General features: G+C 40.7%; 1 protein-coding gene across 3 annotated transcripts in view; it reads right to left on the bottom strand.

Annotated features, from left to right (window-relative positions):
• Window positions 1–14,564, bottom strand: part of CD99L2 (CD99 molecule like 2) — a 112,362-nt gene that overhangs the window by 33,833 nt on the left and 63,965 nt on the right. For 2 of the 3 annotated variants that reach the window (XM_060292921.1, XM_030846966.2), the window contains exons 3-4: window positions 12,056–12,124; window positions 10,917–10,991 (exon numbers count right to left, since the gene is read on the bottom strand). The exons of the other annotated variant lie outside the window; for it this stretch is intronic. In XM_060292921.1, coding sequence (XP_060148904.1) covers window positions 10,917–10,991; window positions 12,056–12,124 — 144 coding nt within the window. The remainder of the gene's footprint in view (window positions 1–10,916; window positions 10,992–12,055; window positions 12,125–14,564) is intronic. 3 annotated transcript variants of the gene reach the window in all.

Genomic DNA, 14,564 nt, shown 5'->3' with positions numbered 1-14,564 from the left:
ACACTGCTGGCTTATTATAAACGTTAATATATGCTCAGTAGAAAAATGAATCCAATGGTGTAGAATCCTAAGAAAGAAAATATAAAAGACAGCCAAATCTATCCCCACAGGTAGCTACTCTCAATCTTTTCAGATCTGCATGTGTCTGTCTCGCTCTCTCTCCATGTCTCTGTGTGTGTGTGTGCCCCTCTCTCTGTGTCTCTCTCTCTTGCATGTCTCTCTCCGTGTCTGTGTCTCCCTGTCTTTCTTTCTCTGTGTCTCTCTCCCCGTCTGTGTGTGTGTGTGTCCGTGTCTCTGTTCGCATCTCTCTGTGTGTCTCTCTGTGCATGTCTCTCTTTCTGTGTCTCTCTCTGCCCATATGTCTCTCTGCATGTCCGTGTCTTTCTGCGTGCGTGTCTGTGTTCACATACACTTAAATTTGATAGAAATTAATTCGTACTATATATATCCTGTTCTGTAACTTGCTTTTCTCATGCCAGTTCCAGAGATCTACCTTATTCTTTGAAATGGCTGCAGACTATGAATGGTTTAGAATTTATGTATTCAATGGTGTTATTCAAGAGTGTTTTAATTTTTGGCTGATACGAAACGCAAGAAAGCTGCAAACACCATTTCAAATGTACCTGTGCACGTGTGCATAACTCTGTACCCAGACGGAAAATGCTTTGAAGCAGAACTGCTCAAAGATTTTATCAAATCGCCCTCTGAAAAGGTTGAACTAATTTATACAACTGTCTAGAGAAGTGAAACTGTAAAGGTATGGCTCAATACAACAGAAGACATATAAAACCATCCTCCCGCTCGCCCCAACTCCACAAATACATGTTCACTGCACATTAACATGGACGAGATCACGGATTCGAACGAAAACACACTGACGCCACATAAATATGTAAGGGCATCTTCTCAGTCAGTAGTTCACAAAGAGTGTTCCATGGACCCCAGGGGTCTGTCAGGTCATAACTATTTTCGTAATCATCCTCAAGTGTCCTTTGCCCTTTTTACAGGGTTGACATTTGCACTGTGATACAAATGCAATGGTGAATAAACCTCCAGGCCCTTTGCCTGAACCAAGGAAGTAAGGAGCACTGAACGCTATGAGAAGTCATTAGATCCTTCGCTACTCGAAGATAGCTGTCGAGACTCCCGCCCCCTGGTGTACACACCATGTATAATACCAGCCTGCTGAGTGTGGGAGGGACTGAGCTACTTCCATGACCAGGTTACGACATGGCAGAGGTGAAGGGATTTTGCAGATACAATTAGGATGCCCAATCCGTATGACTGAATTACTCAAAAGGCAGAATATTCTGGGTGATTTGGACATAATCAAGTGAGTCCTTGAAAAGAGGGCTGTAGGCCTTCCCTGAGCTAACATTAGAGGTAGCAGACTCTCATTCTTTTGCTGACCTTGAAGAAGCAAGTGGCCATGAGTTCTATAGCTGCACAGAATGGAATTCTGCCAACAGTCCCAACCTGTGGATATGTCACCTTATGTGGGAAAAGGAACGTGGCAGATGTGAGTAAGCTAAGCACCTTGAGATGGGGAGACTGTTCTGGATCATCTAGGCAGGCCCAATGTGATCACAGGAATACTAGTAAGAGAACGAGACCAGCAGGAGAGTCAAGGAAGGAGACGCGATGATGGAAGCAGGGGTGACAGTGAGAGAGAAATCTGAGGTTGCTATTCTGTTGGCTTTGCAGATGGAAGAGGTCTCCAACAAGGCAAAACTGCAGGCAAAGGCGAGGAAACAGGCTAGAGCTTCCAAAAGGAAGACAGCCCTGCCCATACCTTCACTGTAGCCCAGTGAAACCCAAATCATAGTTCTCACCTCTAGAACTATAAGATAATCAATTTGTGCTGTTTTAAGCCAGCACGTTCTTGTAATTTATTACAACAGCAATAGGAAATCCCTAAATAAATACCTAAAACTGTGGAAGCAACTTCGGAATCGAGTAATAGACAAAAGCTGGAAGAATTTTGAGAAGCATGATAGAAAAAGCCTGACTGCCTTGAGCCGACTTAGTGGAAATACAGACGAGAACAACTAGTAACAGCTAGTGAGGATTCAGAAGGAGGTCAGGAACATGGTAGAGGAAACCTGTATCATACTAGGGAACGCCTAAATCATCACGAACAGACTGTTGACAGAAATGTGGATGTTAAAGGCTTTGCCAGTGAGGTCTCAGATGGAAGCAAGGAAAATGTTATTGGACGCCAGAGGAAAGTAGATCCTTACCAGGTAGTGGCAGAAGTCTTGGCTGAATTGTGCATCCTATAGTTACGTGGAAAGCAGAACTTCTCAACAATGAACCTGGATGTTTGAGCTGAGGAGATTTCCAAGTAGAGAGTTAGGGGTATGGCCTATTTTCTTCTTGCTGCTCATAGTAAAATGCAAGAGGAAAGGAAGAGATTGAAGGAAGAACTCTTGAGCAAAAAGGAACCAGGACTTGATGATTTGGAAAAATTTCAACCTATCCTAATTGCCAAAAAATGCTAGAATTAGGGGACTCGCTGTCAAGAAAGCTCTGGGGAGAAAGTCAATGGTGTGGCGGGAAAACATTATATGAGTACCTTGGAAGGGTCAAAAGGTCAGATTAAACATAAGATTATTCATGGATCCCCTCTGCCATCTCAGCAGAAGCCAGAAGTATAGACGGCGTCATTCAAGAAAGATCTGTGGAAGAGTCTCTTTCCCAGTGGGGTGATCACCAGTATAAACGAGGGAAACCCATAGAGTTCGTGAGAATTTTAGAACAGCAGGAACACTGCCAGCCTGCAATTAAAAGGGACAGAAAGAGAAAAAAATGTAAGAAGGCTGTTAGACTCCCCAAATTCTACAGGCAGAAAATACGCTGATATAACTACTCAGTTGCAAACATGTGCTATTTTTCCTGAACAAGGGAGGCTGATTCTGAGGGCAGAGCTGCAAACTCAGAACGTAGAGCTGTGAAACACAGTGTATCATCCCTAGGCCTGGAACCTAAAGGACTTGGATTTGGGAATTTCTTGAGACTGGTTAAGTCTTTTTTTTTTTTTCACTTAAAGCTTGAAATCTTTTTGCCTGATGTTTTCTCACTTTTGTAAATGGAATGCCTATAACCGTTATTTTATGCCTGTCCGTTGTATTTTGGGGAGCAGATAACTTGTTTCTTGACTTTCATAGGTTTGTAGATGGAGAAGTGTTATAGCCAAAGCTTCACCCATGCCTGACTTATATAATTTAGATGATGAGATTTGGGACGTTTCTGCTTATGAAATTACGATGAGATTCTGCAATTTGAGTTGACGATGTGATGGGCTGAAACTTCTTTTTTTTTTTTTTTTTATCGGTACGCGTGCCTCTCACTGGTGTGGCCTCTCCCGTTGCGGAGCACAGGCTCCGGACGCGCAGGCTCAGCGGCCATGGCTCACGGGCCCAGTCGCTCCGCGGCATGTGGGATCTTCCCGGACCGCGGCACGAACCCGTGTCCCCTGCATCGGCAGGCGGACTCCCAACCACTGCGCCACCAGGGAAGCCCGGGATGAAACTTTTAAAGAAGTTGGAATGGACAATGTATTTTGCAGGTGGAAGGGACATGAAGGTTTGTGAGCCAGACGACAGATGTGTTAGCATTAAAATGTCGCCCCCAAGATGTCAATGTCCTAATTCCCAGAACCTGTGAATATGTTACCTTATATGGCAAAAGGTCTTGCAGATGTTTCTAAATCAAGGACACTGAGATGGGGACACTATCCTGGATTATCTGGGTGGGTCTGGTGTAATCACAACAGTCCTTAAAAGAGAAATAGAGAAGCAGGAGGGTCACAGGCCAAGTAAAGATGTGATGACAAAAGTAGGGGTGAGAGAGAGAAAGATCTGAAGATGCTACCCTACACTGCTGGCTCTGAAGATGGAGAGAGAGGGCCATGAGCCAAAGAATACAGGCATCCTGAAGAAGCTGGAAAAGACAAGGAGACAACAGACTCTACAGACTCTCTACTAATTCTGTAGAGCCTCCAGAAAAAGAAACAGCCCTGCTGACACATGCATTTTAGCTCACTGTGATCCATTTTGGATTTCTGACCTCAATAATTATAAGATAATAAATGTGTGTTTTTTAAGCCACCAAGTTGCCGGTAATTCGTTAGAGCAGCAACAGGAAACTAACACAACCTCAAACCTCAGATGAGACCCTAGCCCCAGCTGACACCTGCATGGCAGCCTTGTAGGAGTTATAGAGCAGAGGACCCAGCTAAACAGAACCCAAACTCCTGACCCAGGGAAATAAGAGAATGAATGGAAATTGTTTTAACTCAATAATTTATGCTACCTGATTATGAGGCAATATAAAATTAATAAGAGGGAGTAGCAAAAATATTTCATGAGCACTCAACCTTGAGTATATCAACATTTTAACATTCTGTGTTATGAAATGGGAAGGATTGTTAAAGCATTTTTGTTGCACACCAAAGCATCACAGGTGACTTGAGGAAGGTCACTTGTGTGATTGTTTCAGTTTTCAGCTGAATTAGCTGCTTTTCTCATGGAAGAACAAATTTATTTCAAAGAGTAAATTATAGCAAACTGTGTCTATTCATATTTGAATATTTGCCAAAAATTTTTTTGAAAATGAATTAAATGAGCCTGTCAATTCAAGGAAATCAACTGACAGTATCAGCTGACAATAAGAAAATTTAGCTTTCAAAAAAATATACACAACTTTGGAAAACGTGTAACTGGCACCATGAGCCTGTCAGCTTCCCAATAAAGACTCTTCCTATCAGATCACTGGTGATATTAACAAATATGACATTTGAATATTGCATAAGGAAAGGTGTCATCATTTAAAAGCTCAACACAACTCAGGACACTAGTGTTTTCCAGAAAATGTATGTAGGACGTTACAAAATCATGAATGGGCAAAAGATTCATTCAAAGGGTAAGAAAGTCCAATAAGGTTCAATGAAAACAAATAAGGAAAGTTTACTGATATGCCACTTAGCCTTAAGAAACCACAGCTTCTCCAGTCCTGGTGTCTAAATGTGCATGTGAACAGTAATAATAAAAAAAAAAAAACACCACCCATTTAGGAGAAAAACCCTGCAGAAAGTAGGCATAGAGGGAACGTTCCTCAACATAATAAAGGCCATATATGACAAGCCCACAGCCAACATTGTCCTCAATGGTGAAAAACTGAAACCATTTCCTCTAAGATCAGGAACAAGACAAGGTTGCCCACTCTCACCACTATTATTCAACATAGTTTTGGAAGTGTTAGCCACAGCAATCAGAGAAGAAAAGGAAATAAAAGGAATCCAAATCGGAAAAGAAGAAGTAAAGCTGTCACTGTTTGCAGATGACATGATACTATACATAGAGAATCCTAAAGATGCTACCAGAAAACTACTAGAGCTAATCAATGAATTTGGTAAAGTGGCAGGATACAAAATTAATGCACAGAAATCTCCTGCATTCCTATACACTAATGATGAAAAATCTGAAAGTGAAATCAAGAAAACACTCCCATTTACCATTGCAACAAAAAGAATAAAATATCTAGGAATAAACCTACCTAAGGAGACAAAAGACCTGTATGCAGAAAATTATAAGATGCTGATGAAAGAAATTAAAGATGATACAAATAGATGGAGAGATATACCATGTTCTTGGATTGGAAGAATCAACATTGTGAAAATTACTACCCAAAGCAATCTACAGATTCAATGCAATTCTTATCAAACTACCACTGGCATTGTTCACAGAACTAGAACAAAAAATTTCACAATTTGTATGGAAACACAAAAGACCCCAAAGAGACAAAGCAATCTTGAGAATGAAAAATGGAGCTGGAGGAATCAGGCTCCCTGACTTCAGACTATACTACAAAGCTCCAGTAATCAAGACAGTATGGTACTGGCACAAAAACAGAAATGTAGATCAGTGGAACAGGATAGAAAGCCCAGAGATAAACCCACGCACATATGGTCACCTTATCTTTGATAAAGGAGGTAAGAATATACAGTGGAGAAAAGACAGTCTCTTCAATAAGTGGTGCTGGGAAAACTGGACAGGTACATGTAAAAGAATGAGATTAGAACACTCCCTAACACCATACACAAAAATAAGCTCAAAATGGATTAAAGACCTATATGTAAGGCCAGAAACCATCAAACTCTTAAGAGGAAAACATAGGCAGAACACTCTATGACATAAATCACAGCAAGATCCTTTTTCACCCACCTCCTAGACAAATGAAAATAAAAACAAAAATAAACAAATGGGACCTAATGAAACTTCAAAGCTTTTGCACAGCAAAGGAAACCATAAATAAGACCAAAAGACAACCCTCAGAATGGGAGAAAATATTTGTAAATGAAGCAACTGACAAAGGATTAATCTCCAAAATTTACAAGCAGCTCATGCAGCTCAATAACAAAAAAAACAAACAGCCCAATCCAAAAATGGGTAGAAGACCTAAATAGACATTTCTCCAAAGAAGATATACAGACTGCCAACAAACACATGAAAGAATGCTCAACATCATTAATCATTAGAGAAATGCAAATCAAAACTACAATGAGATATCATCTCACACTGGTCAGAATGGCCATCATCAAAAAATCTAGAAACAATAAATGCTGGAGAGGGTGTGGAGAAAAGGGAACCCTCTTGCACTGTTGGTGGGAATGTAAATTGATACAGCCACTATGGAGAACAGTATGGAGGTTCCTTAAAAAATTAAAAATAGAACTACCATACGACCCAGCAATCCCACTACTGGGCATATACCCTGAGAAAACCATAATTCAAAAAGAGTCATGTACCAAAATGTTAATTGCAGCTCTATTTACAATAGCCAGGAGATGGAAGCAACCTAAGTGTCCAACATCGGATGAATGGATAAAGAAGATGTGGCACATATATACAATGTAATATTACTCAGACATAAAAAGAAACGAAATTGAGCTATTTGTAGTGAGGTGGATGGACCTAGAGTCTGTCATACAGAGTGAAGTAAGTCAGAAAGAGAAAAACAAATACCGTATGCTAACACATATATATGGAATCTAAGGGAAAAAAAAGGTCATGAAGAACCTAGGGGTAAGACATGAATAAAGACACAGACCTACTAGAGAATGGACTTGAGGATGTGGAGAGGGGGAAGGGTAAGCTGGGACAAAGTAAGAGAGTGGCATGGACATATATACACTACCAAATGTAGAATATATAGCTAGTGTGAAGCAGCCACATAGCACAGGGAGATCAGCTCGGTGCTTTGTGACCACCTAGAGGGGTGGGATAGGGAGTGTGGGAGGGAGGGAGACGCAAGAGGGAAGAGATATGGGAACATGTGTATATGTATAACTGAGTCACTTTGTTATAAAGCAGAAACTAACACACCATTGTAAAGCAATGGTACTCCAATAAAGATGTTAAAAAAATAAAATAAAGTAGAGTTGATACATACTAAAAAAAAAAAAAAGAATAAGCAGGAGTGGCTATATTAATAGTGGATAAGGGAAACTTCAGAGCAAGGAAAGTGCTAGAGAAGAAAAAAGGGACATCATGATAAGAGGAAACTTATCAGGAAGACATCATGATCCTAAATTTGGGTGCACCAAAAAAGCAGACTTAAAATACATGAGGCGGAAACAGAGAGCTAAGAGGAGATACAAATCCACAACTACAGTTGGGGAATTCAACGCCCTACTCACAGCAATTGACAGGACTACTAGACAAAAAATCATCAAGGTTGTAGAAGAACCAGTAAACACAACCAACCATCAAGATCTAAGTGACATATAGAGAACAGTTCACCCAACAACAATAGTTATAATGATGGAACTGTTCTGTGCCTGCCTATCATGGCAAATACACAAACCTGCACGTGATAAACTGCAAAAAACTAAGCACACACGCACACAGAAGTGAGTACAAGTAAAAACTGGGAAATCTGAATAAAATGGTTGGACAAACAAAAACAAACACACAGATATAGAGAACAGAATAGTCATTACCAGAGTGGGGGCGGGGTGTGAAATGGGTAAAGGGGATCAACTCTATGGTCATGGAGGAAACTAAATTTTTGGTGGTGAGCACCCTGTAGTGTATACAGAAGTAGAAATATAAGGTTGTACACATAAAACTTATATAATGTTATAAGCCAATGTTGCCTCAATAAAAACCAAATTTTAAAAAATACATGAGTTTTTTTAAAAAACAGACAAAAAAATGTTTGTGATATTATAGTACAATTTGCAACATGTTACCACTGGGGAAAACTAGGTGAAGGGAATAACGGCTCTTTCTGTAGTATTTCCTACAACTACATGTAAATCTGTAATTATCTAAAAATAAATTTGTTAAAAGTAGGCAAAGGGGACATCCCTGGTGGTGCAGTGGTTAAGAATCCACCTGCCAATGCAGGGGACACGGGTTTGAGCCCTGGTCTAGGAATATCCCACATGCTTCAGAGCAACTAAGCCCATGTGCCACAACTACTGAGCCTGTGCTCTAGAGCCCGCAAGCCACAACTACTGAAGCCCGTGTGCCTAGAGCCCGTGCTCTGCAACAAGAGAAGCCACTGCAGTGAGAAGCCCATGCACCGCCATGAAGAGTAGCCCCCGCTCACCACAACTAGAGAAAGCCCACGTGCAGCAACGAAGACCCAACACAGCCAAAAATAAATAAATAAAAACAAATAAAGTACAAAAAATAAAAGTAGGCAAAGGGAAAGTTGAGAATCAAGGTTATTTTGTCAAAAAAGGTTTGACAGTTAAACATCTGGACTTCAGCAGCACAGAGAAACTTAGAAAATATAGGGTTGGACTTTTCCACTGTTGGTGGGAATGTAAACTGATACAGCCACTATGGAGAACAGTATGGAGGTTCCTTAAAAAACAGAAAGTAGAACTACCATATGACCCAGCAATCCCACTACTGGGCATATACCCTGAGAAAACCATAATTCAAAAAGAGTCATGTACCAAAATGTTCATTGCAGCTCTATTTACAATGGCCAGGACATAGAAGCAACCTAAGTGTCCATCGACAATGAATGGATAAAGAAGATGTGGCACGTATATACAATGGAATATTACTGAGCCATAAAAAGAAAGGAAATTGAGCTATTTGTAGCGAGGTGGATGGACCTAGAGTCTGTCATACAGAGTGCAAGTCAGAAAGGGAAAAACAAATACAGTATGCTAACACATATATGTGGAATCTAAAAAAAAAAAAAAGGTTCTGAAGAGCCTAGGGGCAGGACAGGAATAAAGACGCAGACTTTATTTAAGACGCAGAGAATGGACTTGAGGACACGGGGAGGGGGAAGGGTAAGCTGGGACGAAGTGAGAGACTGGCATGGATATATATACGCTACCAGATGTAAAACAGATAGCTAGTGGGAAGCAGCCGCATAGCACAGGGAGATCAGCTCGGTGCTTTGTGACCACCTAGAGGGGTGGGATAGGGAGGGTGGGAGGGAGGGAGATGCAACAGGGAAGAGATATAGGGATATATGTATATGTATAACTGATTCACTTTGTTATAACGCAGAAACTAACACACCATTGTAAAGCAATTATACTCCAGTAAAGATGCTAAAAAAAGAAAATATAGGATTGGCCCAAAAAAAAAAAAAAAAAAAAAACCAAAACCCCGAACGAACTTTTTGGCCAACCCAATAACTGAAAATTGTTTTAAACCAGCAAGTTTGTGGTAATACGTTAGGCAGCACTGGAAAACGAATATGAGCAGAAAAATTATTACTTTCATGAAAATGTGCCCTTTTAATATTCTGATAAAACAGCAAGTATGCTTAAAGCTTTTCTGTGGCACCTCAAAATACAGAGGTTGACACAGGAAAAGCATTTGCGCGACTGCATCAGTTCTAAGCACTGCTAGCCGCTTCTCTCATACAAGATTCTTCCTTGAAGGATTCAGTAGTACGACTACGGTTATACTGACTTGAATATCTGACAGACATTTTCTTGCAAATGAATGAAGTGAGCCCTTCACTTCAAGGGAAACAACTAACAGTATTTTTGCCAATGGTAAAATTTAAGATTTCAAGCAACGTTAAGAATTTTGAAAAACTACTACTGTGAGCTTGACAGCTTCCCGATACTTAAAGACTTTTTCCAATGAGATGGGTGGTGATAGTAACACAGGTGATGTTCTGGTGTAGAATGGAATGCGTCAGCACCGGGAAGGTCTGCATAAGGCAGGGCACTGACATCTTCCCAGGGACCAGTGCACGACGATGCTCCCAAACCACGACCAGTAAAAGATCCATTCAAAGGATAAGAGAGGGGGGTCACTGGGGTCAAGGACGGAAGATTCATTCATGCGGTTTCATACTCCACACTGCACTTAACCTGTAAGAAACAACCAATGGCTGAATTTTTGTGTCGTATCAAAGAAGAATGTCCATAATTACATGAATAGTCAATTGAAATATTCCTCCATTTTCCAGCTGTATATTTATAGGAAGCCAGATTTCCTTCATATACTTCAACCATAACAATATATCACAACAATTGAATCTAGAAGCAGATGTGAGAGCCCAGCTCTTCCACTAGGAAAAGCATGGTCATTTACCATAAAAATATGCTATTTATCTTAACAGTTATGGCCGTATTATTTTTCATTTAAAATTAATAAAAATATTTTTAAAAATTTTTCAGTTTTAAGTTCAAAGATGATAAATATTGATAGACGTGACCCACACCTCAATAGAGATCCTCCATAATTTGAGGAGTCCTGAGACCAAAACGCTTGAGAACCACTGTGGTAGGGTTCTCCTGGGCCTTGAAGCGCCCCCAGCTCTGCCAGGCCAGGAGTGGCTCTGTGCGCTGCTGTAGTTAATGAGCTACACCCTGACCGGGGAGCTACAGCACTGGCCTGTGCCTTCAACCAGCTGTGACTTACCTCCTCCTCCTGCACTCGGCTTCCTGTGGCCATGATCTTGATCATCCAAGGCATCGGCCAGGTCAAATTCACTACCTTCAGTGAAGCCCCAAAACATAAAAAAAAAACAGCCAACTGATTAGCAACTGGGTACAAGATTCCAAAAAAACAAGTCAACATTCGTGGGCTCTGCTGATCAGCGCAATCAATGAGTTAAGACAAAGAAACTTAAATTGGGGTCTGACTCCTTCTACAGACACTGATAATGGAAATACCAACAGGATGGAGCAAGTTACTGCTTTCTGCCTTTGCAATATATTTACCAATTTTCCACTACTTTATATTCCCACACGTGCTTTGCTTAGGCCAGCAGTCAGACCATTTTAACAGTAAACTCACTGATTATAGGTATTAACCCAAGATTCAAAACCAGCTGCATAGAGTCAGAAACTGGACACTCAAGAGGGAGGCTACGTGGTCACAATGCGCCTCTTTGAGGCTGCAGATGTGAAGACGTGAGGGCAAACTGTGAAGCAGCACTCACTCTTCTGGGTCATGACTGTCTCTTCAGAAGAAAGGTAGCTATCCACTTCAAGGAACACGGTAGCATGCTCCTTAAGTACTAGTAACAAGTTGCCAGATGGGAGCAACGACTGCGCTCCCCACCCCAAGGCTACGTTTCTCTTTATATCAGTGAAGATATCTGAATAGTAAAATGGCCCATCTGGAGAAAAGTTAAAACAGCTCCAGGAAAGAGTCACAAAGAAGCAACAAGTTCCAAAATCCTTCAGTGAAAGATGACACTGTAAAGCAAATGCCATTTCAAAATGCTCCATCTGCCTAAAGAAAATGTTTGATGGGCTTCATAAAACCTAAACAATTATATCTTCCCTGATTTTAGAGTGTAAAATGGTTGAAAAGGGGAGGAAGTCCAAATGCATTTTTCTCTTGAAATTCTCCCAAGCAGGACTTTTCATAAAACACACAGAAGTCATAGTGACTGGTCATACTCTATTAAGTTAAACCCAGTGTTCAGATGAAGGTCTCGGTTGGCATTACACACACAGGACTTAAAACTATGGGTAGTTCAACTGGATACTATCCCAGAAGGAGCTCCACGGGGTCCCTCCTTAGTGCCCTCCTCAGAACAGCCGTGTTACCTGCAGGCTTTGCTGGAGCTCTGGTCGCTCCCGGTCTCCTGGTTGTGGTGGTGACACGGTCCCATCTCTCTAAAGGGGGAAGGGGGACAGCAAGGGGAGCACAATTAGTAACACACACAGCAGCCCCTGCACGGCTCAGGGAAGTCACAGCATGAGCACAGCACTCCTGTCCTGGTCCTGAGGTCCCTCTGATGCCTCTGAAGAGCCACCTTGAGGATGACAAAGAGATGTAAGAGTGTTTACAGGAGACGAGTTCTGCTTGCTTTTCTTCACAGGATGGGTGGTGAGGTGGACATGATCCCGCATTTGATCTGGTGATTAGTGGAGCTGGGACTTGAGCCCAGATCTACAGGAGATGACCACATGCTTCAGGGGTCCCAGAGCTTGAGCACAACCCGAGAGCTCCAAGCCTTGGCTGTCACCACTCTCAACCCGGCACCGTAATCACAGGTAATACTGCCCAGGGATGAAGTGACGCTATGTTCCCAGTAGAGTATGGGAGTGTCTCATCAGCTGAAAGTGGTTACAACACCAACAAAATATTGTATATAAGTGTGGTTACTGCTGTTAATACTAGGTCTTTCAGCTCAACCATATTCCTTTAAAATTGTGGACTTCTTGCACATCAATTACGTAGCATGCCACACAGGAGTTTTCCAGTAGTTTTTCTTGAACTTCAAGACTACGTTGTTAAAAAAATAAAAATAATGAAGCCTCCCAAAAAAGACTATGCTGTAACTGTTCCTACAATTAGAGGTGGAAGAAGGAAATGAAATTTAAGTAATGGGAGAGGCAGAGATGAAACAGGTTTGGCTGTGTGCACGGCAACCATTCAATAATTAATCAACTACCCAGAAAAAAATAGCAAAAATAGAAATTGGTTGAAAGTAAAAGGATGGATAAAGGTATAGTATACAAATAACAACCATAAGAGAGCTGGGGGAGCTACACCATTATCAGATAAAATAGTCTTTAAGACAAAAATTGTCATAGGAGTCGAAGAGTGACATTTTATACTGATAAAAGGATAAACCCGCAGTAAGATATACAATTTTAAACATGTGCACCTAACCATAGAACCCCCAAAATATATGAAGCAAAATGTAACAAAACTGAAGGGAAGGATAGACAATTCAACAATAGTTGGATAGCTCAATACAATCCTTTCAATCATAAGTAGAACAAAAGGGAAATACAAGATTTGAACGACACTATAAACCAACTAGATCTACCAGACATCTATAGAACGCATGCCCTCAAACCAGCAAACACATTCTACTCAATTACACATGGAACATTCTCCAAGACAGACCACATGCTAGGCTACAAAACATATCTCAATATATTTTAAAATTCTGAAATCATACAAATTGTGTTCTCCAACCACCATGGAATGAAAATAGAAATCATTAACAAAAGGGCATTTGAAAAATTTCCAGCTATATGGCAATTACACAGCACACTCCTAATAACCAATGGTTCAGGGAAGAAATCACAAGGGAAATCATAAAATACACTTGAGATGAATGAAAATAAGAACACAACATATTAAAATTTCTGTCACAGCAAAGGAAACCATTGACAAAACAAAAAGACAACCTACTGAATGGGAGAAAATATTTGCAAATGATTGATCGATAAGGCATTAACATCCAACACATACAAACAGCTCATACAACTCAACATCAAAAAAACCCAAACAACCCGATTAAAAAATGGGAAGAAGTGAACAGACATTTTTCCAAAGAGGAAATGCAGATGGCCAACAGACACATGAAAAGAGGCTCAACATCACTTATCATCAGGGAAATGCCAATCAAAACCACAATGAGGTATTACCTCACACCTGTCAGAATGGCTATCATCAAAAAGACCACACACAAAAAATGTTGGCAACAATGTGGAGAAAAGGGAACCCTCCTATACTGTTGGTAGGGATGTGAATTGGTCCAGCCACTGTGGAAAACAGTATGGAGGTTTCTTAAAAAACTAAAAATAGAACTTCCATATGGCCCAACAATTGCACTCCTGGGTATATATCCAAAAAAACCCCAGAAACACTAATTCAAAAAGATACATCCACCACAATGTTCACAGCAGCATTATTTACAATTGCCAAAATATGGAAGCAATATAAGTGTCCATCAACAGATGAATGGAAAAAGAAGTGATGTGTATACACACACACACACACACACACACACACACACACAAAATGGAATACTACTCAGCCATAAAAAAGAATGAAGTTTTGCCATCTGCAACAACATGGAAAGACTTGGAGGGTTTTATGATAACTGAATGACAAATACTGTACCATAGCACTTATACGCGGAATCTAAAAAATACAACAAACTAGTGAACACTTAAAAAAGAAACAGACTCACAGATATAGAAAATAAACTAGTATTTACCAGTGGGGAGAAGGAAGGGGGGAGGGGCAAGATAGGGGTAGGGGACTAAGAGGTGCAAATTATTATATGTAAAATGTGCTACAAGGATATACTGT

This window comes from Globicephala melas, chromosome X (assembly GCF_963455315.2).
Source record: "Globicephala melas chromosome X, mGloMel1.2, whole genome shotgun sequence".
In the NCBI taxonomy this organism is placed as follows: Eukaryota; Metazoa; Chordata; class Mammalia; order Artiodactyla; family Delphinidae; genus Globicephala; species Globicephala melas.
This window is presented reverse-complemented; position numbering and strand designations above follow the sequence as displayed.